Below are 24,059 nucleotides of genomic sequence, written 5' to 3' on the forward strand. Positions count from 1 at the left end.
CTGGGTTGTAGTTACAGAGCTGAACTTTTCATTTGGCACCGGTGCCCAGTGAAGCAGTGTGTGCCTCCCCCTCAGCGGTGCTGTGTGCCTGTTCCAGAGGCTGTGGGGTGCAGAGCACATCTCTTGGTGTCCAAGATAAGCTGCTGCTGGACCTGGGACAGCAGTGCCAGCACAGAGGGCAGCAGCCCTGGGCTGTTCAGCAGTGAAGCTGAACTGTGCCCTGCAGAGGAGACTGTGTGCCTCTGCTGTTTGTCTTCAGTGCTAGTTCTCATTGAATTTCTGTTTGAGTTGATACAGTCTGTAGGAAACTGCTTGTATTGGGTTGCTTTTTCTGCTGGTTTGGCTTGGGTAGCTGACTTGACTCTGAGCAGTGTTGGATGAGTGGCAGAATTAGCAGGAAAGGCAGTGTGGTGCTGCATGGTGCTGGAAATGGGAAAGAGTGGGAGAGCCCCTGTGAGTGGGTGGTTCAGACTCAGCTGTGCTATTGAAACAGGCTTGAAGAGGCAACGGGGAGAGGGGAGGAGGCAGCTACTGGCACTGTCCTGTTGGCAGAATTAATGTGCTTTGAGCTGTTGCCTTAACAAGGGATTTGTGTGTAGCAGCAGCAATGATGCCTGGCAGAGACTCAGCAGTTGTGGCAGTACCTGCGGGGCTTTGAAGTGGATGGACTTAGGTCCTGTATCAGTTATTAGGGGTTAATTGCAGGAAAGGCATATGGCAGCCCAGGCCTGTTTCGCTGCATGCTTAGTAGCAGGGACACTGATAAAAACTATTTTTGTTGTAGCTGTGTGAGAAAAATCTCTTCCTCTAGTGGAGATAAAGTGAAGGCATGCAGAAATGTTAAAAATTTTTTGTTTGTTTGTTTTAATTCTCTTTAACTGTGCCTTGTGTGGAACATTTTTCCTGTTTTGATTCCCATTGTTGATCTGGGTGTTAATCGTGTTGACGCATGTTTCCTGTTACGCTTCCCTTTCATCTGATGGGTGTCAGTGGCCCTACCAAGTTAAGAACAGTTAAGAAAGAAGAAGAAGCTGAAATATTTCATGGAGTTATCTGCAGGTAGTTACTGTATCAGTTTTGCAAACTGTGTGATCTAGACAGTTTTTAAAAGAAACCTACACTCTCTCTGTATGGCCCTTTGTTCTTTGAAATGAAATGTAGGATTCTGGGGTTCAGTGCTTAGAAAAACTGTCTGGAAAGCTCTCTTAGCTGCAGGAACAGAGATGGGAAGCTGAGTGTGAACTGAGGTTGGGCTGAAAGAGCATCTTTAGTTGCTAGCTGGGTTGAGTTGTTAAGGTTGGAAAATATCTCTAAGATCAGAGTCCAGCTGTTGGATAACTGTTGGTGCTGCCTGTTCACCACTAACAGCATGTCCCCAAGTGCCACATCCGCTTGTTTTTTGAACACTTCCAGGTATGGTGATTCCCCCACTTTCTGGGCCAGTCTGTTCCAGTGCCTGACCACCCTTCCCATGAAGAATTGTTTCCCAATATCCAGCCTAAACCTTCCTTGGCACCATTTGAGGCCATTTCTTCTCATCTTGTCACTTGTTACGTGGGAGAAGAGACCACCCCCCACCTCACTACAGCCTCCTTTAAGGGAGTTTTAAAGGGTGCTGAGGTCACCTGGAGCCTCCTTTCCTCCAGGCCAAACTCTCCCAGCTCCCTCAGCTGCTCCTGATAAGAGCTGTGCTCTGACCCTTCCTCAGTGCCTCAGGGTCTTTCTTGCAGTGAGGGGCTCAAAGCTGAACCCAGTACTTGAGGTGTGGCCTCACCAGTGCTGAGTACAGGAGGTTGATCACCACCCTCATCCTGCTGGCCTCACTGCTGCTGCCATTCAGCTTGCTAAAAGCAAAAATGAGAGGTTTGAGCCTCTTTGGCTTGCTGTGTTTCCTTACACTGGTGTTTGTGAGTGACAAGTTGTTTATGCTGGAAATGAGTAGGACACCTGACCCTCTGGCATCTCTTCTGTACAGCCTAAGGAAGCACTCACTGCTTTCTGCTGAGCTCCTGTCTGGCTGTGGTGCAGATGCACCTCGGTAACTAAAGCACCTCTGACTGGCAATGGAGACACCAAACATTGCAGTTGGTGTCTCTCACTTCCATTCTTTTCTCCCTATTCTAGCTCAAAATACCAATTTAGGTTAGCTGCTCATTGTTTAAATTACTGGCTGCTGACATGAGGGCACATACAAGGCACATAGAACACAGTTATGGCCTAAACCAATTAGAAAATACCAACTCCTTGAGTGAGCAACAACCTTGAATAAAATCACTCTGAAATGCAAGCAGAAATCTGCCTGGTTTAAATGTGTGTGGCCTGCAAGGATCCAGTTAGCTTTCAGTGTTCATGAGGAGCTGTCACTTGCCATTTCCAGAGTTCATGGTGAACTAGGGCACTGTCAGATCTGGAGTACTCTCATTCCCACCCTCAAGAGCCTGCCTGATGGGTAAGAAAGGGGAGAAAAAGTGAGCAAGAGGCCTTTTAATGCTTTAATCTGCCCTTAGTGTTTTAGTACAGCTTTCTTTGAGGGGGCTGGAAAAGCACTGGTGAATCTTACTGTGGGATCCTGTTAGGTCCTTCAGTGAGTGTGCTATTAATAGCTGTGATTTTTGGGCTGAAGGGAAGAAGGATGAGAGGCATGTTTTGCCACTGCCCTTACCCTGCATGATTTTTCTTGTAGCTGTGGAGAAACATCTTTCTTACCAAGTTCATAATGTGCTTTCTAAAAAGCAGTCATTTTATATAGTTTTTAACTTACTGGGTTTGTACTGCTTCTGGCTTAGCCTCTGCTTATTGACATTTTCTTACTTGTATTGGTTGAGAAGAGCAGAATTTGAGGGTTGACTTTTTTTGCTGCACACTTTTGTTACATGAAGTTTCCTGCTTGCTCTTTTGTCCCCGTAAAGGGAGAACACAAAATGCCAGCTTATCAGTGCTTTGTGCAGGGGGGAGCTGTCTGCTCCTGTGTGCATGCCGACCATTCAGCAGAGGAGCAATTTAAGGCACTTAGGAGTAGACAAGCCTACTGTTTGATTAGTTGTGGTGCTTCAGAGGTATCTAGGTCATCAGAATATCATCTTTTTCCTCTTTCCTGACAGAATTGTAGCTTCAGGTGCTTCTCGCTTCAGCTCACAGTTATGTAACAGTTCTAGATCTGTCCCTTTAACATCCCATTGCCCCGAAGGAACACAGAGTGTTAAATGTGGCTTTCCCCCTGTACCCTGCCCCTACTCCTCTATTGGTCTTATTGGATGTCCAAACAAGTCTTTGGAACTTAGCTCATCAGTCCTATTTATAGCTGAAATATTTGAAACATTTAATTATTTCTGGCCTTAAAACGAGCTACTTGGCACTGTTTACTAGTCAGCAAAAGGAAAGCAGCGATGCATTAAGGTCTGTGTTAGTTTCATGTGAGTTTATTGCATGGAGTAGCACTGCTGCAAAAATGGGAGGACAATTTTGTGGCTTAAATCTAGTGACTTTTTTTTTTTTTCTCAGAAGATGTGTCCAAATAAGGTTTGAAGGTTAACATATTTTCTTTCTGTGCTCTGGAACTCACTTCACACATGCCTACACTTTCCTTCGTTCACTACATCAAAACAAGAAATGTTTAAGCAATTTGTCTCCCTTCTCTCCAAGGAAAATTTCCTGCGTGGAGCGCTGAGAGAATGCTTTACTTTGCAATGCAGTGCAGCAGTTTCCTCATGATAAATTATTTTAAGCTTTTGATTCAAGCCATGAACTCCCTCAGCACGTGGAGGTTGAACAAAATTTCAAGCAGGATGACTTGAGCTTAGTGTAGCTCGCTTCATTTTGCTTTTCACCGTTCAGGTGATGGTGGGGGAGCCTGTCAAGCATCTGTATTGAAATGTGAGCAGGAGACTTGAGCTGCTGTTGTGTGGAGGCAAATGGGTGATGCTGTAGAGCACCAGGAAAAAGAGTTCAGGGATGCTCAAAGCTGAGGGGTCTAGGGGTGCTGGAGTCTTGATTTGAAGTTGACTTCTAGCAAAGTGCAGGTTTCTGTGCAGGCAATATAAGACTACCAGCCAGAAGATTTACTGCTTTATACTCTTTAAACTCCTTGTTGTGGATAGAGCAAATGGAAGTACTGATGAGGGACAGGTGCACTGATGAAAGTGACTTTAAACTAAAAAGCAAATGGGATTTAAAATATTTTAATGTTTTGTTGAATTTTTGGGCAATTGAGTTCGACTCGCTGTCCACAGAAGCAGTTACTAATTGTGATTCAGTGCTTGTTGATCAAAAACCTTTACTGTATCTAAAACCAAATGAGTTTAGCAATTAGTATGTGCTTTTTTTTTAATGAAAGGATGTGGATAATGTGTTCAAGGAGTTCAAGCTGTATTTAGGTTGAAACTTAAAGGTAACTATTTTCTGTCAAAGTGCTTAAAGGGAAGAACTTGCATTTAAAGCAGGCTGTCTCTCATTTTCATAGTGTGCAGGTGTCTGAGTGTTTCATGCTGGTGTTCTTACACTGCAGCACAAGTAGGTCAGCTGCTGGCTGTGTACTTAGGGGAAGCAGGAATTGGCTTTTCATTTTACCTCATGCTTTAAGAAATGGGTTATTTAGTGGGGTTTGTTCGGTTGAAATATTGTCTGCATATACAAGAAGCTACTGTTCTCAAAATCTGGCTTAGTATTTCAACAAATGGTGCTTGTTCTGGGTACTTAGCTGGTGAGAATAAATAGCAGTCCTGCTGTAGTTGTTACTGAGTGGAATGAGGAGTTTATAGGGAAACTGAGTGGTAGGATCTTCCCTTGGCTATATTTGCTCCCATTCAAATCTGTCTACTTCTGTGTCTTGCTGCACAGTGTTGCTTCTCTTGTGTTTCCCAGCCTGTTTGATCTGGGTTGGGAAGTGATCGTGTCAGTCAGAGCCATGCATTAGCCCACAGGTTCTAAAGGAACAGTTCAGGTTGGAAGAAGCCACAATGACACAGGGACTGATTGGTGAACAGCCACAGTAATAGGTGTGAATGGATGGCAGAGTTCAAGGGCAAGTCCAGTTGATGATCTTTTTGCATCAGCTCCAGACAGAGCAGCAGATCTGACCTTAGTCTGGAGTCTGCTATTCAGTGCTACAGAAACTTCAAAGGTCAGGTGAACATCCTGAAAAAAGAAAAATATAGCTGTGACTTCCTGGGCCTGCAGCACTATGCTACAAGTTCTAGCACCATATGGTTTGACAGATGAGGACTCTTATGTATGTACTAAAAGCCTGAGGTTCAGATCTTCTGTGCACATGGGAGTTTCCAACAGCACAGTGATCAACCCCATGAGTGAGTTTGGTGAGTCGATCAGTCTTTAATCCAGTGGCAGGATCTCAGTTGTGTGTGCAGAACATGGAACTTCCCTCTGAAACAACCACTCCCTGTGTGAATGGGTTGGGTTGGTAACTCCATTACTGGTGTTAAAATGTACTATAAAAAACAAGCAAAGCCCCCAAACCAACAGAACAACAGAAGTCTGTTGTTTTGGTTGCCTCTGTAGCAGTACTGAAATGTATTGTTATGGAGACCTGTGAAGGGATGCTGCCTTGAACTTTGCAAGTCCAAAGTACTGCCCAGCAGGCTAGGAAGTAGAAGTAGTGTAGTAGGAGAAGTTAGTGTAGAAGTGGCCATTCTGTGAATGCCACCTCTTCTAAAGTTAGTAATCATCTCTTTTATACTTGATTTGCTGGGACTGGACTATTGCAAGAACCTAGAGCAGTCTGTGGGATTTATAACAAATCAGATTAAATTCTGAGTGTTGAGTAGTACACTGTGACTGTGCTGGGGCAGGTGAGGAGGGGGGACAGCCAAGGGACAAGGCTTTGAGTTCTGAATTGCATAAACTTCTGGCCTGAGCTGACCGGACAGTGCTGTCAGCATGTTTATTATTATTCTACTTTGAGAATTTCCACAGTGCTCTTGCAGAAAACCAGACTGTAAGAGGGATGTTTCTTGTCCTGACCTTTGTTTCCAGAGGCTGTACTGAAAGTAATTCTTGGAAGTGTAATGTGACCTCTCTGGCCATGATACTGAAGCCTTCTAGAAAGGCTCCCTGAGTGCTGCCTGAGACAGCAGCTAGCCAGAGTGACAGGGTGAGCAGCCACAAGGCAGGATAAAGGATCAAAAAAGGGTGACATCTGCCTGGGACACCTGACAGGGTTGCACATGCTGATTGTGCTGCTGGGACAAGCAGTGGCACTTGTTCTGTAGTTAACATGCTTGACCTGTGCAATGTGTGTCCTGTTAATTGCCAGCTAGTTCAAAATCTTGAAAGGAGGGGTGTTCTCTGCCACTCAAGCACGAAGTTATCAAACCAGCTCTTCTGGATGGATCAAGTTGCTTTCACAGCTGTCAGCACTGCAGGTCTCCACCCTCTAAAGTGCTTGACTGATGGCCATGATGGCCTTTTCTGTAGGTAGGTTGGGAACTTTTAGATATATTAAGCTGGTTAGTCAAAGGAAAAAAAAAGCCAACAATCCAACTTGACCCAAACCAACCAAACAAACCCAACTTGGTGCCCTGTGTTTGACTTCCAATTTCTGCTGGTAAGTGAAATCTAATAGGAGTTGAGTAGGGTCTAGGATGAATCTTCTGTCCTGTTCCCTCTGAGCTAACGAGCTTCAGTGGTGCAGAATGCTGTTAACAAAATGGGAGCTTTTAATGGGCATATTTTGTGTAAGCTCTTGATAGTACTATCTCCTTGTGATAGGGAGAATTTGCTTGTTTATAAATAACTATTGCTAAAGGTCCATTCCACTTGTTTGTTCTGAAATCTCCTTGGCCTGAAGAGGTTTTGTGTGGCTGTGCTCTGCCCTGGCACAAGGATGCTGCTACAGCTTGAGGTCTTTGGGGTCTGACAAATTTTGATGACTTCCAGGTAGGACAGGATGGTTAATGTCAGGCTCCAAGTGAATGAAGAGAAGCTGCAGGTGTGGCTTCAAACCATTTTTCAGTCTGCGCAGTTTACAGACCCAGTCCCTTACTGCAGCTGTGTATTTAAGTAAAGTTTGTATATAAATAAAAGAATAGGAGGCTCTTCCAAGTAACCAAGTTACACTACCAGGGCCATACCTTGAATAGAAACTGTGGAACATTGTGTCAATGTGTTTGCTAAAGCACAGGCACCTCTTCTTGGAGCTATCTGACTTCAATACTTTTATCAATAGAATATTCCCTTTATGTTGGTAGGCTGTGATGCTGGAAGCTTTCTTTCTGATTGTCAAAATCTTTGTCCCTCCATTCCTGGGCTATCCTCCCAAGTTTTCTGGCTTCCAAAGGATCCTATCCTTTGCCTATATGAGGCAAAGCCTGTATAGAAGCTCTTTCAATAAAGAGGAGAGGGCTTATTAAATATCTGGTAATACAAAACCTTGAGGCCAAAAGAGAGAGACTTCCCTCTGAAGTGCTGACCAGTCAGTGTAGTTTGTATAGTTTGGTGGCCTGTTGACAGATTTTCTTTTAAAAGTGACTCCTTCCAGTTGTCAGGCCTGCTAGTGTAATCAATTTTTTGGCCTGCTGTATTAATCACTTTGAGCTAGGGTGATGCTGGGGACTGTTTTGCACACCCACTTGGATAATGTTGCAGTTTGGTTCTAGCTGCTTAGGATTTAAGCACTCAAGTGTACTTCCTGTTCAAACCAAGCACCATGCAAGCTTAGTATATTCAAACCAAATTTTTTCAATATTTAATACCATTGGGCTTTGGGACAGCGCAAGATTTGATGTTTGGAAGTGGAAACATTCTCTGTCATTTTGCAGCTAAATGAGGTGTTGTCAGAGCTGGGTAAGGAGAAAATTGCTGGAGAAACTTCAGGGTCACTGTGTTAGCAATTTTTCAGATTTATGGTGATAACTGCAGTGTCTCATTACATGCACAAAACTGGAGCCCTGCTCATAAGTCTTTTGCTGAGAATGGTATCTCACATGCAAAGTCTGACAGGAGTGACTTGGCAGGTGCTGTGAGCATTGGCAGGTTCCCTGCCATGAGTGAATGAACCTGTGTGTTCTGTGGTGCCTCATGGCTGCATCCTGCAGGGGAACACTCCTTGTGGGCTGCTGCCACAGGAACCTCTCTGTGAGCAGCACATCAAGGGATTGGGGGTGGCTGCTGCCTTGGCTTGGAAATGGAAACATGACTAGAAGGACAGTGTGCTGCAAATCATATGTGATAATCCCAGATAAGTAACTGGTAGGAAGGTGCCTTGGTCAGGTTTTTGCACATGGGCTTCCAACAGAACATGGCAAAATTTAAACTGGGAGTGGGAGGTAATTCAGTAAGCACAAAGAAGCTTTCCAGATGCTTGTCAGGAATGGTAGAGTTGATTTCTGCTGTGGGACAAACTTCAGTGTTGTGGTGCCTGAACAAGAGAGGAGACTTCACCTTGGACAGGGTAGTTTGGTTTTCTTTTAGGCCTCTGATCCAATTAACTCCTGAATTCTAAAAGTAAGGAATATAGGGTATTTGCACTGGTATAATGTGTGTCTGAAGGGCTGTGTTACCTTACATTCATTAGTAACTTTATTCTGAGTTACAGTTTTTCAGCTACTGTTTTGTCCTGAAAGGGTATTAATTGTTAAATTGTGTATGAAATAGTCTCTTAACTGTTTTTAAAGAGTTGATACTTACTGTTGCTAAATCTTGCTTAATAGTGCACTGTGGGAAGAAAATGAAGCCAGAAACTACTTCAATGGGCTTTTTTTGTTTTCTTATTCCCAGAAGCGTTAGGGAATGCACATGTTCAGTAATTTGTCTTGCAAATAGGGAATAGGTGTTCTAAAGTCTGTGCTGTATTGAGAATTGAAACAGTGTTGGAATTAGAGAGGAGCATATTCATCTGGTGTTTGTTATCCTGAGTTTCCATTCTAGATCCATGGTCTAGCTTGTGCCTGTTGGCAAACAAACCTGTTGACAGAAAACATTCATTTCTCCTGACACCCTTACAACAAGAAGGTGGTGATATAAAAATGCCCTTTTTTAGTCCTCTTTCAAGCTTCTTTGAAATGATTCTTTTTTTTTTTCCCCAGATAAAAGGCCCTTGACTTAAGATGCCTTTAAAAGGGGTTTTGAAGCTGAAAATCAGGGTTGGGGTTTTTTTGTGATTCCTTAATACATGTCTGAGAGAGAGATTTGAAATATAGGCTAGACACAAAGCTGATGAAAATGCACAGGGAGCTTCTGTTGACCTCTTGGCATTCCCAAGAACATCACCCTTGCTGCTGGAGATGTAAGCCCAGCTCAAGGCTTCACAATAAAAGAAAAAGTGTTGTTTGCCCTGAGCTGTGCCTCACTAAAGTGTTCTCACCTGTCCATTTGCAGGTAAGCTTTATGAAGAGGAAGAGGACGATGCCCTGCCGGACTCGGATGCCCTGCCCGACTCAGATGACGAGGTGGAGCTGGACAAGCCACGCCCCATACAGATTGTCCTTGCTCATGAAGATGACCATAACTTTGAATTAGATGAATCAGCTTTGGAAAAAATCTTGCTTCAGGAACATATTAAAGATCTTAACATAGTAGTTGTGTCTGTAGCAGGAGCTTTCCGCAAAGGAAAATCTTTTTTGCTGGACTTCATGCTTAGATACATGTATAACAGGGTGAGTAGTTTGGATTTTTCCTGCAGGAGAAAAGTGCTTTGGTATTTTAGTAATTTCTCTTTGTGTTTGTTAAATTGAGCATAAATATAGCAGGTCAAAATTTTCTGATATATTGGGGGAGGGGAAATCAGCTACTCTGCTTCTACACTGTGAAGAAGGGTATTTAAGTGACAGTTCTTCTATGTACCCTGTCTTGCAGTTATCAAGGGATTTTATTGGTGTCCCAGTGTAAGTGGACACAAGAACTTGAATGATGAAGTGTGATGGGCTTCTAATAGAGCTTTAGGGGAGGGCTTTTCCAGGTGGTGACTTGGAGGAGCCTTGCTGTGACTTTATCTTCTGAAATCGTATTATAGTACTCACTTGCCCATTGTTGCAAAAATAAAAGTCTTACCAGATAGCTAAATCTGCTTAAATATGATGTATGACAAAAAAGAGAAAGCTTCCTTTTTGCTGCTTGGACTGCATTTCTGAATGCAGTCCAGGAACTCTTAAAATCCTTTTAAGTTATTGATTGATTAAAGCCTGATCCAAAATTTAATTTCTTCTTTTAGTTTGTAGCTTTTGGCTAGTGTTGTCTTGTTTTGAGCCCTTGGCTTACATGGAAAAGGTGGAGTGGGATTTTCTGTGAACCATACACATCTGCCTGTCACAGTTTGTGGGGTGTTTCTTTTAATCTGCTTTATGAATATTGACAGGTCAGTGCTTTGTTGCTTTTTGAAGCTCTTAGAAACCCAGAACTGATTCCTTTTTTGTTCACTGTTCTTTGGAGGTAATTTGTGCTAGCTGGCTTGAGGGAAAATGAAGATGAACCCTGCATTTACAGGAAGCATGAGAGTACAGCAGAAAAGCTGCTGATAGTTGGCAAATGAAGACTTCCTTCTCAATCCCAGTGGTGCCTGTTATTGAGTTCCTCTCCCTCATTTTGGAAGAGCTGTGGAAGAAGGACCCTGAGGATAGGGTCTCAGGGTAGGAGGAATACAGAGTAGCAAGCTGGTACTCCTGACTTCTTGAGACTCTTAACCTGGGGAGGCAAAATATTTCATTTATTATGGATGGTGTTCAAAATGAACCAAACAATAAAACCCCCACCAATCTCTGCAAACAAAGAAAAACACAAACTCCTACATCCACTGATCTGAGCAAGGTGCTGGGCTGGGCAGAGGTAGTGTGAGTTTCCTTTTGAAAACAGAAGGGCTGGGCTTTAAACAAATACTCCTAATTTTCAGATAGTGAAATAAAACAGATGTTCATATAACAAAACAGATTGAAATGCTGTTTTAGCCTTGTGTATCAGGCCTCTCTGTTTCCTTTATTGTGCAGTCACTTTTCTCAGTTTTCTATAAACGTCCTTCAAAATAGCATTTGTTTCTCTTAAACTGAAGGTGAAAGCAAGCTTGCCAATCTACTGTAACAATTGTTTCTTACCAAGAGCAGAGAAGTCTTTTTCTCCATGTGCTGCTTGTGGCCAGGTATTTCCATTCTGAAGATGTATTGCTTGCAGACCTTTAGTTGAGCTGATCCAACTCACTGATGCATCAGAAGACACTGCACTTTGCTGAATTGTTTTTCTGCCAGCTCAGTGACGTAAATTGGCTTAGGGAGTTTGACAAGCATCAGAACTGCTGCAAACTGATTGATGGGAGCTGGGGGTGATGGAGGATAAATGCAACGCCTCTTCTTTGGAGCACTCTTGAGTTGTATGAAGTCAAATGATATCCTCTGCTTATCCAAATTTAGTACAGGAGGAGAGATCTTGGTATAGTTTTATAGTACTTAGTCTGAGCCCTCCATCTTTAGTCAGGCTCAATTGCAAGTCTCTATTTTCTGTGAACTAAATATTGCACAGAATACTAAAGCGACTGCATTCAGTTCAGGTGCCAGTCAAGCAAATTTCATGTGGACATTAACTTGCATAATGAAAAACTTGCCAATAAAACCTTCAGAATCTCATTTTCTTGTCTTAAACTGAGTGCCAGAGGTCGTGTGGAAAGTTGCCATTGTAACAATCTCAGTGGTGCCAGCTGAAGTCACAGGTATGATTTTGGCAGGGCAGAGGTTGATCGCTGCCTTCAGGGAGGTGCATGTGTCATTTCAAGCACTGATCCTTAGTGCTGTGATTGCTCTTTTGAAATGGAACAGCAGCACTTGTGTACTCAGCAAACTGCTGCAAGGAGCCTATGGTCCTGAGCTTTAGTAAGAGTTGGGTGCAGCAACACCTGTAAGTTTGGATGGAAAAGTTTATTTTTTTACAGGAGTATCACCTTCTTAGTTAGGGTGAACTGTGTATTATTGCACTAAGCAAATAAAGCTGCATTGGGCTTTTCCTTAGTGTGGAGTAAAGTTAGAGATATTACCCTTTAGGGGACTGAGATAAAATTGTAGAGCAACTTCTAGCTTGATTTCAGGTAGGAGCCTTTTTTCCCTCCTCCCATCTCCTGAATGTCTTTCAAGCCAGCTTGATGGATGGATACTTAAAATACTGAGCTTTAGCTAAGGAAAGATGCAGGTAACAAGCCAGGAGTGTTTCAAAGTGATGCAGAGGTCAGTCAGAGGCAGGCTTAAGTACATCATCCATGAGATGAAGCAGCTTCAGGTGAAGCTGAGCCTGTTCAAACACCAAAGTCTCCTGTGATATGAATCACTTGTGAAATCAAATGACTTCATATCTAGTGCTCATTGAGGGACTTGTCAAACTGTGTAGTTTTGATCTGATTTGTTACAAATAGGAGGAATACAAATAAGAATAATGTCTGGACCAAAATGGGCTAAAGTATTCTTGTATAAAGGAAAAATGGAACATGCTGAATAACAGATTCTTTTTGAAAAGTAAAAAGCTGCAGCCCATTGACAGGTACATGTGAGATATGATACAGATTGTCATACTGTATCCTGGAGTGTGCTGCAGCACAAAGCAGGCTTGGAGCTTTCATTTCTCATTTCTAGAGTGGTCTGTGGGAGCATAAGCATCTTCTGGGATAGAAAAACTACAGGGAAAAGCTGTTGAGGTTTTGCTTAGTGTCTCTGGTAGAGGTGTGTGTGTGCCTATCAAAATAAACAAAAGGGGAAAAAAACCCAAACAGCCAAACCCAAACAACTGTACAGACCTGTAGAACTCTTTACTTGCATACCTGTGTTCATTTTCTGAATTTTTGTCTGCTTCTCTCCCCTTTGTCTGATCTAAGTAGCAGAGTTGAGTGGTGCACTGTTAGCATTTGGAAGAATGCTGGTGCAGAACTGCTGGATTGCCTGCATGCTGCTAGGCATGAGGAAAATCCCCCTTTTCCCATCCCCCTTTAGAAATAAGCAGTTTCACGTAGTTGTTTCAAGTATTTTTATTCTGTACAGTCCCTGGGTACTCATGCTGTGTTCTGAAATGTGAAGAAATGTCTTGAGCCATTATCTGAAAACTGCCAGTGTGGAGTCAGCAAGGTAGAGCCCAGAAGGGAATTGAGAAATCTCCACTTTGACCTTCTCAGTGGACTCTTTCCTGGCTGGGAATCTACTCTGAGTAGTTCAAGGCAATTCATTAAATGTCTCTTATGCCAGCTTGCTGTGTTCTAGCCTGTGAAAGAAAGCTTTGTATACACTGAAATCCTCCATGAAAGAAGTGGCAGGCAGACAACAGTTTAACTGATGAGGGGGCTGCAGAAAAACCTATCAAAGTGAAACTTCCTTGGGGTGCCTGCTCATCCTCCTGACTTGCCAGTGCATGAGCTGCATTTCTGGGTTAGATGTGCTCATATAATGGCTGAATTCTTGTGGGTGAGCTGCTGCTCTGTGCCTGTCCTTGAAGACCTCATTACAATTCCATCAGCCAGGAACGTTAGATGCCAGCTGTGCTCACCTCTCAGATAGCTTCTCAGCTCTAATATGGGTGGGATGATTGGCATCTATCAAACTCTTAAACTGACCTTTTCTCTGTAGCTGGCAAGTATAGATTGTGAATCTGCTGGTTGTTGTCTGTTCTCTGTGGCTTCTGCAAGATGGCATTAAGGGTCTGGTGCTGGCTTCTGTTAGTGCAGGGACTCAAATGCTTGGGCCAGCTGTTACTGAGGGGGAAGGGAGAGGATTAAATTAAGATCAGATGTTTTGTCTCTTGCTGAGGTGTAGCTGTTCCTGAGTTAAAATATCTGCTGTTCTGTTTAAGCAGAGTTTTCTCAGCTGTGAGAGTGGAACTGGTAGACAAAACTGTGCTGTTCTCAATACCTCTGTTTGCTGGAGACACAAAAACTGCGCGTTTACATTTCAGTGACTGAAAAGTTGTGCAGCCACTCAAATACCATGGGGTTGCTTTGTGGATGATCTTGAAACACAGCAGAGTAGCACTGTGTTTTAATATTTTGTGTACTGTTGTCAGCTGGCTCTGAGGAAAATGTAATAACAGTGTGGAAGTCTACTGAAACATAGCATGTTACAAAAAAATAGGAATCTCCTCCTTGGTTTTACATAAGTTTTTCCTTTTGTTTTGTAGACTTCTCCTTGTTGGATAGGTGGAAACACGGAGCCATTGACCGGGTTTACATGGAGAGGTGGATGTGAACGGGAAACCACTGGCATTCAGATTTGGAGTGAAGTGTTTGTAATTGAAAAACCTAATGGAACAAAGGTGAGTGCTTAACTTACCTTGATTTACTCAAGGTCTCCCTTGCAGGAGTTGTAGGCTTCCTGGTTCGGTAGTATGGTGGGTTGGTTTTTTTTTGTTCGTTGTTTTTTGGGTTTTTTTTTTTTAAATAAACCAGAGAGGCTGTGGATGCCCCATCTGGGAGATGTTCCTGGTCAGGTTCAGTGGGGCTCCAAGCAACCTGGTCTGGTGGAAGTTATCCCTGCCTTTGGCAGAGGGTTTGGAACAAGATGATTCTTAGAGGTCTCTTTCAGCCTAAACTATTTTTTGTCATTCTAAAACTTAAATAGGGTTTTTGCCTCTGTGTACACTTTTAATGCCATGGATTTCACGGTGGCTGTTGGGACATTGGTTGCTTTCCTTTGCACTGAGCAGCTGTGTAACATATCTGGAAACTGTTATCAGTGTAAGGATGGAGATTGGTTCTTACAACCCAAAATTCAACAGTAGTCTCATTCTGAGAGTACTTTGTTTTGGCAAAATCTGCCCTGTCCAGGCTGCTGGGTGGGTTATCCTGGGGATGTTGTAAATCTGTAATGGCTGTAAATGGCTATATCTACAGAAAAATGCTGGGGGGGAAAGCTCTGTAACACACACTGTTCTTTGAAGGGTGAGAATATGTTCTAACTTGTAGCTGTGTTCTAGTAAAGTGTAGTGCATGGCTGTAAGTACTTCAGGGTCTGGAAGCTGGTCTTTCCATTTAATTTTAGTGAGCAGTCTATAAAAAATGACTAAGTCTAATAGTGAGAAAAAAAGCACTAACTTGATTCTTTTTTAACTCTCAAGTCAGTTTGACTGCAAAGTTTACTTGGAGGTGTTTATGCTGAAATGAGGTGTTAATGTCATTAATAAATATTTACTCCACAATAGTGGTGGTGATCTTGAGCTGTTTGTGTTCTAAACCATTGGTTTTAGGTTATTTAAGTTTTATACCCTTTGCATTTGTGAAGGAAACATCTGATGCCCAATCTGTGGGACATGGATTTTAAAAATAGTGGCTTAGTGGTGTTTAACAAATTTCACAGCTAACCAAACATTTCTCTAGTTAAAAACCAGTTATGTGTGAATCTGCTTATGCTTTGGGAACAAATCACTCACTTGTTCTTGCTTCTTAGTGGGAAGGAGAAGGGAAGTGTAGCAGATCCCAAAGATGGGAGTTGGACTGAAACTTTTTTCATTAATATCACTTCCTTCCTTGTTGTTCCAGCAGACAGTATCAATTATCTTGTTTTCTGCTGAAAATACTTATCTTTAGATATATATGTATTTATAAGTAGCCATCTTACTCTTAGCTCTGATGAGCTGTGCCAGATCTGCAGCTGAGGCTGGTGTTCTTGCAGTGGAGGAGAGCTGTCAGTTGTTCTGCATGGCACCCCCAGTGGGCCAGGGAGGGCTGTTTCTCTGGGACCAGGTGGCCAGGCAGGGCCAGAGGCTGATGGCAGGGCCCTCTGCTGCTGCTCACTCAGCTGTGGCTGTGTGCTGTCCCCTGTGCAGGTGACTGAGGTTTCATCAGCAGGCACAGGGCAGAGACTTGAAACAGAACTGACCCCAGTGGCCAGGAGTGTGGAAGGGCCCGTGATCTGGTTAACTGCTGCTGTGCTTTCAAACTCTGCAGGTTGCTGTACTACTCATGGATACCCAAGGTGCCTTTGATAGCCAATCCACTATCAAAGACTGTGCAACAGTTTTTGCCCTCAGCACCATGACGAGCTCTGTCCAGGTGAGAATATCCCTGCTGGCAAATAATGGCAGAATCCTCTATCCTGAATGTGCAAAGAATATATCCTGAGCCACACTTGGAAAGTTCACCTGCAAATCTTCCTCCAGCTCTGATTTAAAATTCCATACTTTTTCTTGATTTCATTGTGGTACATAAACTACCCAAGTTGCTCGGTGGAATCAAGGTTATGCAAGGCCAGGCTGAGTTAAATTGCTGACAGAACTAGGAAATCCCCTTCCCCCCAAGATGTCAAAGTAGCAACTGCTTCGTTACAGATGTGTTACAGAATCTTTTTTAAGGCTGTAGATACAGTTTAGGGTGACATGCTGTGATCAGCCAAACTTAAAATTGCTGCTTCTGTTCAAGTGTCAAACTCCTGAGAATTGTGCTATACTCAAAGCTACTTCTAAGCTTGTGCCTTAGAAGTGCCAAAAGTGAGCAGGTTTTTGAGCGGTGACAAGTGACTTTCTTCAGACATGCCACAACCTAAAAGGAACAGGAGTAGGTAGAGCATTACTTCTGTCCTGTGGAGTTGGCTCTGGTGAATCATTTTTGAATAAGGAGGTGACTTTTGTTTGAGGTGTGATCTGTGACACCTTTCTTTCTACTTGCTGACTTTTGGGTAGTTACACTTTTTCTAGAGGGAGCAAATATAGTCAATGTGTGAAAGAGACTATGATTGTAAGACAGTGGTTTCATGTGACACTGTAATTGTCTCTTGCAGGTATACAACTTGTCTCAGAATATTCAGGAAGATGACCTTCAGCACTTGCAGGTAGGAATATGGTGAATTTATGTTAAACTGCTTCTGAACTGATAGTCTTGACAATGTTCTGGAAGTTACTATTCATATAACTGACTTGGGAGCTGTTTGTTGTAAAACACTGAATTTGACCTGATATAAAACAGGTACAGTCTGTAAAAACTGTGTTTGCATCAACTCCATGATGCTTCTGCTGTGCCAATGTAGAGATAAAATAGTATGAGCTTCTAATCTGCCTGGTTCTCTTAAAGTCTGTTCTCTGTATTGCAAGTTCTTAAATTCCTGAGAAAATGAGAAAGGAAGATTGTTTATGGAAATCCTTAATGGTGAAATTCCAGTGCTACATGTTTTTCCTAAAATAGGAAAATGGAAGTTATTTCATAAGCAGTTTTTAAGGAAGTGCTGGAGTGTGGGTCAGGCCAGAAAGAGTCTTCTGCCCAGAAACTATCTCTGTTTTTTCAGCTGAGAAACTTCTGCAGAGTTTTATTCTGCTTGGAAATAAAAGCAGGAGAATGACTTCTCTTCACCATGGGGTTTTTATCCTCTAATGCAACATTGTGGTCAAAGGCCACTGAATTATGGCTTCATGTGAATGGTGCAAGAACATTATCTCCTTAACTTAAAACCTGTAGCTTTACAGAGTAGCTTGTGTATTGCCAAATGCCAAGGCCATGACCTTGTCACAGCTTAAAACTGTTCTGTGTGTCTTCAGTGCTGCAGCAGACTGGCTGCCAATGCTGGAAGTAAAAGAGCACTAATTAAAAGTATTCTTATGGAGCTGTTCTCAATTAGCAGGGTTGTACCACTGTGTCCATATCCCCCACACCTCCAAAAAAACCCAACCAAGTAGTGAAAACAAAAATTATTAGAAATCCAGGCTTCCCTCAAGACTTTGGTCCTTTAACAAGTTCAGTGTAATCTGAATAAAACAATCTATCTCTGTTCTGCTGGAGGGTGAGATTTGAAGGATGATAAATACAAGGATAAATAAGGATGATAAATACAAATACAATTTAAAGTTGCAGCAGGGAATCATGATCTAAGGGAAGGAAATTCTGAATTTCCGTTTTAATAGGAATTTATATAATTGTGAAATACTGTTAGTCTCTGACTGCCTTTTACATTTAGCAGGGAAGTGAATGAGGTAAAGAGTTTGGGTCAAAGAAACCAGACTCTTGTGGGTGCTTGGCCACTTCACAGCTGCTTTTGCTCAGGGTGACAAGGGCTTGTAAATTAAATTAATCTTGTGACTTCCCAGGTGCTCTTGTGATCAACACCAGAACTGCCCTTTGAGCCATAATCTACCTGAGACACTCCAGGAGTTAGTTTAATGCAGAATAATGATTGCCTGGCACTGCAGAGTTCTGGTGTGCTTCCATCATCTCAACCTGCAGTATCTGTAAGGAGGCTGGCATGGATCAAGCCCTGCCAGTACTGACCTGTGCTGAGGCAGCCAGCACAGTCCCTAATTCCTGCTCTTGTGGGTGGCTTGGCCAGCGAGGAATGCTGCTGCTGCTGTTTTAAAGATGGTGAAAGCAGTCAGAGGGAGACAGCTGATACCAGCCTTTCTACTGCAGGGAAGGAACAATTATTAGTTAAGGTCATGAGCTGAAGCAGAGATCTGAGAAGCTGCTGAACTTGGCTTGTATTTAAATGTCTGATATATTGGCTAGAGCCAAGTTCCCTGGGATTTCCAGGAATAAACCTTTTGTGGGAAGTAAGGGGCAAATGTTAGTCAGGCTTACCTCCTTAGCCTAGGAAGCAAGTGTTGGAAGCTGGCTTGGTGAGAAATGCAGCCAGCTTTTCTCTGAGAATAGCCCAACAGCCGCCCACTTAAAACTGCAGTGTGTTGACAGTTCAGGAATGGCACTGTGAAGCCTGTGGGAATCATGTCTCCTACCTGAATCTTATTGAGGGTTGGTATACTCATTATTGAGGATTGTTTGCTATTCTCAACCTGTAGTAAGGCATAAGATTGAAACCTATAGTAAGATACAAGATTGAATTATTTATTTTTTAGTGATGTAATAGAATATTTCACAGCAGAAAAATGTGTTTTCTATGTGGCACATCCTTACACTGTTCTTTCTCTCAGTTGTTTACAGAATATGGAAGACTAGCTATGGAAGAAATCTACCAAAAGCCGTTTCAGGTAACTATGTGTTAAATGGATTTAAGCAGTTGAATATGTAGAAAATGAGCTCAGGATAATTTCTGCAGATCAGTTAGTTGGGCTGAAGGTAACCAGTTCTTTGCAAGACTAATTTTCCTTCGCTATTGCCACATGGCTTTGCAAGAACCCAATGGAAAAATGCTGGGTTGAGCAAGAATAGTTTTGTGCTTGAGTTATAAGGTATAAAAAGAATCAAAATGTCAAGTGATATGCAGGTGTTAAGGAGAAAAATTTTGTGATTTTGTGCTGCCTTCTTTTTTATTACTCTGAGATATGGTTGGTCCTTGCTGGTGGTAGATGGTTCTGAGAAAAGGTCCTGCTTGGTGGTGGGTGTTCTGTTTAGTTGGTTTTTTAAGCAAGCAAACACTTGCACCACAGAACTACAAGGCTGCTACATTTAGAGCAGCCAAATATACTCAAACATTTACATAGTACTCTTGCTTGTAATCTATAATATATTTAGTTTTAGAGCAGCCAAATACTTAAAATAATTGCATGTGATAGAAATTTTTGACCTTAGGAATGATGCAAACCATTCACTGCTGTTGTTCTTCCTGTTGCAGACATTAATGTTCTTAATTAGAGATTGGAGTTATCCTTATGAACATGCATATGGCTTGGAAGGAGGAAGAAAGTTCCTAGAGAAAAGATTGCAGGTAAGTTATCTCCAGTAGTCCTGTTCTGATCTAAGTGACACTTTGCTGTCAAGACAATGATGCATCATGAGCTGGCTCCTTGTGCTAATAAAATACATTTGTGGTGTTTCTACTTATAGGCGAAGTTGACATTATTAGGTTCAGAAATAAAAGCTTAAACACACTTTTATGCTCTTACTGCTTTTAAGATGATGGTTAATCTTAACTGCAGTGCTGTAAAACTGGTAGCAGTTCTTAATGCCTTTTTTTCCTTCAGGTAAAGCAAAACCAACATGAAGAGCTACAGAATGTAAGGAAGCATATTCACTCCTGTTTCAGTAATCTTGGGTGTTTCCTGTTGCCCCACCCTGGTCTTAAAGTTGCAACAAATCCAAATTTTGATGGGAGATTGAATGGTAGGAAGCTTTTCATTTTGTGTTTCTTGATTCAGATCGCTGAGTTTGTTTTCTTATATGATGAAAGTTAAGCACTGTAATGGTTAGCTATTGAAATGCCTGACTGGAAAATAGAAGGCTAAAAGGTGAAGCTGCAGAATTTAGAAATGTGTATTGTGTGCTCTTTTTAGTGGTTTAAAAGTAGAGGAATTAAGCAGGGAGAGGGAATGGATATCTTTGTGTCTAGCTGTTCATTGTAATCTGATAACTTGAGACATGCTTAAAGGTCATTTAATGGAGATTCCAAAGATAACTAGGGGCTCCAGAGGGCAGAATTCCCAAGATTAAAGACTTTATTTTGTGGAAAGGCTTTTCTCTAAGAACTTGCTGAACCACAGGTCAGCTCTGAAATGGCTGAGATAAAAGGCACAGGGTTCTGCTGCTGCAGAATGAGAGGCAGTTGGATTCCTCCAAGGGATGTGTGTCCCCCAACAGAGGGAATGCATCAGGATGGCAAAGGCTGTAACAGTGAGTTGCAGTGGTGGGGTGCCAGCCCCTGCTGTGCTGAGGGCACACCATGTGAGGTCATTGGGCATTGGTGTAATTGGAAAAATGCATTTAAAATATTGAAAGGACTGTGGCACCTTGTTGTCCCAGTTAAGATTGGTACATTAGGAGTAGTTGGAATTTACTAAAGTTATATTATGCATGTAAGCCTTTAAATACTTTAAAAATGCAGTTCAAAGCTGTGATGTTGTAGATTTAGAAGAATTGTGGGCTATCAGTGTTCCTTTAGGAGATACAAGATTGAAAACTAACCACTTTTTTCTTGAAATTGATTGAATTTTACTAGATATAGATGAGGATTTTAAGAATGAGCTGCGGAATTTGATACCGTTACTGCTTGCCCCTGAAAACTTGGTAGAAAAAGAGATTAGTGGATCCAAGGTGACCTGTAGAGATCTTGTAGAATACTTCAAGGTAAGCAAATTCATACTAATTATTTCTGTTAATAGCTTAAAAGACCGTATTCTAATTTTAGGCCATGTTGTTCCCAGAGAAGATAAGATATCTAGGCTGACACTCACTGATCAGCTCACTTTTATTTTCACTTCATTACTCTGACTTTCCAGAACTGGCACACTACTTCCTAACAGTGCAGCTCTTTGCAAGCTACTGTTAGCAAAATTTGTGGGTTGGTAGCTTTAATTTTCCTCTCTGTGAGTAGGCTGAGATAGCTCAAGCTTTATTAGATATTTTTTTCCTACTTTGAAATCCCAGTTGGGGTTTTTTTTTTGTTTTGGTCATGTAGTTTTTACAGATAGAAGAACAGCTCTTAAACTCATAGGAATGCAATGAGAATTTCAGATACTCCCTTCTGGATTTTTAACATGCAAGGAACGTGCTTTCTAAACACTTGCATGTGTAGCACCACTGTGCTCTGAAATATTTATGCAGGATACTCACAGCTGTTAGTCTTGAGCTTTTTTGGTATCATGGTGACACCAGCAGAAATGTGATAACATAATCTCTGCATCATCAGGGATTGGTCTGGTGTGTGTAGCCTTATTTTTTTTTTGGAATTGGAACGACTTAGACAGTTGGCTTGGTGGGAATGATGCCACTGTCTCCTAAAGACAGGAATTTTGCATTGCTACTTTTGGGGTAGAAAAGTTGGGGTGATGTTACAAAACAAACTATGCAAGAAGGAATTTGAAACCAGAGCTCATTTAATTTCACTTGTAAAACAAAGTAACTTTTTGAAGGAAAGACATGGTATGGGATGCAGAAGTGGGCTGTTCTGGCAAGTGTAAAATCAGCACGGAAACACAGAGGTTCACTCTCTGTTTACATGGTTGCATGCTGCTGTTTGCTCCAGTTTTTCTCTGGTAGGACCCACTCAGGTACAGTGCAGGGCATGTTCAGCAGCAGTTTAGAAAGGACTGCATCCTAAAAACCCAAGTGTAAAACCACTGCTGGAAAGCTGATTTTCATCCTGCATCCATTTGGGGTGCAGTGCTGTGGGGTGCTGCAGAAATGCCATGCTTATGTAACTAAAGAGGCCTGCTCCCTTGGGACTGTGCATCTGAAGCTGAGATTGTGAGGCCTGAGTTGGGAGCTGTAGGGCTTTTACTTGGAGGAAATAGCTGCAGGAGCAAGGAGGGTGTCAAGGGAACGGAGTCCTGTATAAATCTATATGTTTTTGTAGGTTGTTCTGCACCCTAGAGCACTGAGTACATGGGGACCCTGATAACCTTGTACTCTCCTCCCTTGGTGCAGAAAATCCTCAGGCCTGAGGCTGGCAGCCAGGGCAGGGAGGGAAGGCAGCAGTGGTGAGAAGAGAGAGAGGACAGACTCCCCTCAAGGGGCTGAGAGTGGCCTTGCTGGTGTAACTTGCACAGCTTGTCCAAGGCCCTGGCATGCTGCTGCTGCCTGCTGTGCCCCACTTCCCTGTCCCCAGGAGCTCTGCCAGGGCCCAGCCTGTGGGGGCTGGACAAGAAATGAAGTGTGTGTTCTCTTCCAGCCCCCTGGAACCCTGGGGACAGAAAGGACCCCTGAGGATAAGTGGGGTGGGGCACAGTGGGGTAGGCTGCCTGCTTAGCTTCTGGAAGTGTTTTGTCTGCTCAGCTCTGTCTGTACAAAGTGCCTTGATCTGTTTTTTTTTCCTCCTACACTACAGTAGATCAAGGCATGTGGAGAAATGTAAATATTGGTTCTCCCAGCACTGGGGTAAATTTGAGCAGACCTCTTGCCAGAAAGGCTGGGGTAGTCATCTCCAGTCTTCTGTTGTGGGTGAAGATTCCCTGTCTAGCAAAGACCTTATGCATTTGAGGGAGTAGAAACCTGCTGTCAAAACCTGTCACATCTTGGGACAGTGGTGGTGTCTCCTCACGGTGCTCTGCTGCCCTGCTGGGCCCCAGTCTGAGGTGTAGGAAAGTGAGGGGGAAAAAATTGCCAGACTTCTGTGAAGAAAATTGCATAATTTAGTATTCAGCATTATTATAGAGAAATAATCTGAGCTCTGTCTTTATATCATCCCTCATTTCTTATTCTCCTTAAACATAAATGTTTAGAAAAATAAACTCTTTTTCTCTCTCCCAGGCTTACATTAAAATCTATCAAGGAGAGGAGCTACCTCATCCGAAATCTATGCTGCAGGTATTTTATTTTCTTTCAAATAACCTGACTATTAGATGATGTGTACTTTATAAGTTCTTTGCAAATAGATAATCATGACTGCTGTGGGCCTGAGTCTCCCCCCCACAGCTGTAGTTCTGGAAGAATCTGTGTGCTTTGAAGGCCACCTGAACTGTGGTGGTTGGGTACTTTTCCCTCAGTTTCAGCAACCAAATGAAATTAAATCAACCACATAGAGCTGGGGTCTGTCTGGTTGATTGTGTTTTTTAGCTGCTTTACTGTCTAAGCATTGTTTTCCTGTAACTTGCTGTTTGGCTGGGAGATATCCAGAAAATGACATCTTGCAGCTTTAACTACAGTAATTGTCCCTGACATGACACAGGTAGAAAATAAGACTTAAATTCTTAACATACTTGACAGTTACAATTAAGACCAAAACTGTACGTTTATAATGTAGAAATAATCCCAGATTCCTTTTTTCCTCTTGGGTACTGGAAGTAATCCAGTGCCAGGATTAAAATATAATAGTTTAGTGATCCTTATGTGCTTATTAACAGTAGAGCATTCAGAAGAGATTGCTCGTGATGAAAAGCCTGTAGGAGCAAGCTGAGGTTTGTTTGCAGCTGTGCTGGAAAGCTGAAAAAAGGCAGCAATATGTTTTAATGTCTCTTGCTGAACTTCACTTATTTCTGTGTGGCCTTTTCCTGGCCATCAGGAGCTGTGGAGTTTTGGGGGTATGTTTGGAGTGCAGTGCTGTGTAAAACCTGGCAATGCTGTGAATGACACAGGGTGCTCCGTGTTTTCTAGGCAACAGCTGAGGCGAACAATCTTGCTGCTGTGGCAGGAGCAAAAGACTTGTACAGCAAAGGCATGGAGCAGGTATGATGGCACAACCTTTCCTAAACACCTGCATGCAAACACTGGCCTTCAGCTTCCATGGTGCCCTCTGTGTGTGAGCACTTCAGTGGGGGAAGGTGACTCAGGGCCAGGACTTGTGTGTTTT

The 24,059-nt window shown here is 42.6% G+C and overlaps 1 protein-coding gene across 5 annotated transcripts in view; it reads left to right on the plus strand.

Moving 5' to 3' along the window:
* ATL2 (atlastin GTPase 2) overlaps window positions 1-24,059 on the plus strand; it is a 38,428-nt gene that overhangs the window by 10,313 nt on the left and 4,056 nt on the right. For all 5 annotated transcript variants that reach the window (XM_058801273.1, XM_058801274.1, XM_058801277.1 and 2 more), the window contains exons 2-11: window positions 9,331-9,608; window positions 14,083-14,217; window positions 15,848-15,952; window positions 16,677-16,727; window positions 18,811-18,867; window positions 19,452-19,544; window positions 19,801-19,939; window positions 20,772-20,899; window positions 23,021-23,077; window positions 23,864-23,935. In XM_058801273.1, coding sequence (XP_058657256.1) covers window positions 9,331-9,608; window positions 14,083-14,217; window positions 15,848-15,952; window positions 16,677-16,727; window positions 18,811-18,867; window positions 19,452-19,544; window positions 19,801-19,939; window positions 20,772-20,899; window positions 23,021-23,077; window positions 23,864-23,935 — 1,115 coding nt within the window. The remainder of the gene's footprint in view (window positions 1-9,330; window positions 9,609-14,082; window positions 14,218-15,847; window positions 15,953-16,676; window positions 16,728-18,810; window positions 18,868-19,451; window positions 19,545-19,800; window positions 19,940-20,771; window positions 20,900-23,020; window positions 23,078-23,863; window positions 23,936-24,059) is intronic.

Source organism: Ammospiza caudacuta, chromosome 3, assembly GCF_027887145.1.
Source record: "Ammospiza caudacuta isolate bAmmCau1 chromosome 3, bAmmCau1.pri, whole genome shotgun sequence".
In the NCBI taxonomy this organism is placed as follows: domain Eukaryota; kingdom Metazoa; phylum Chordata; class Aves; order Passeriformes; family Passerellidae; genus Ammospiza; species Ammospiza caudacuta.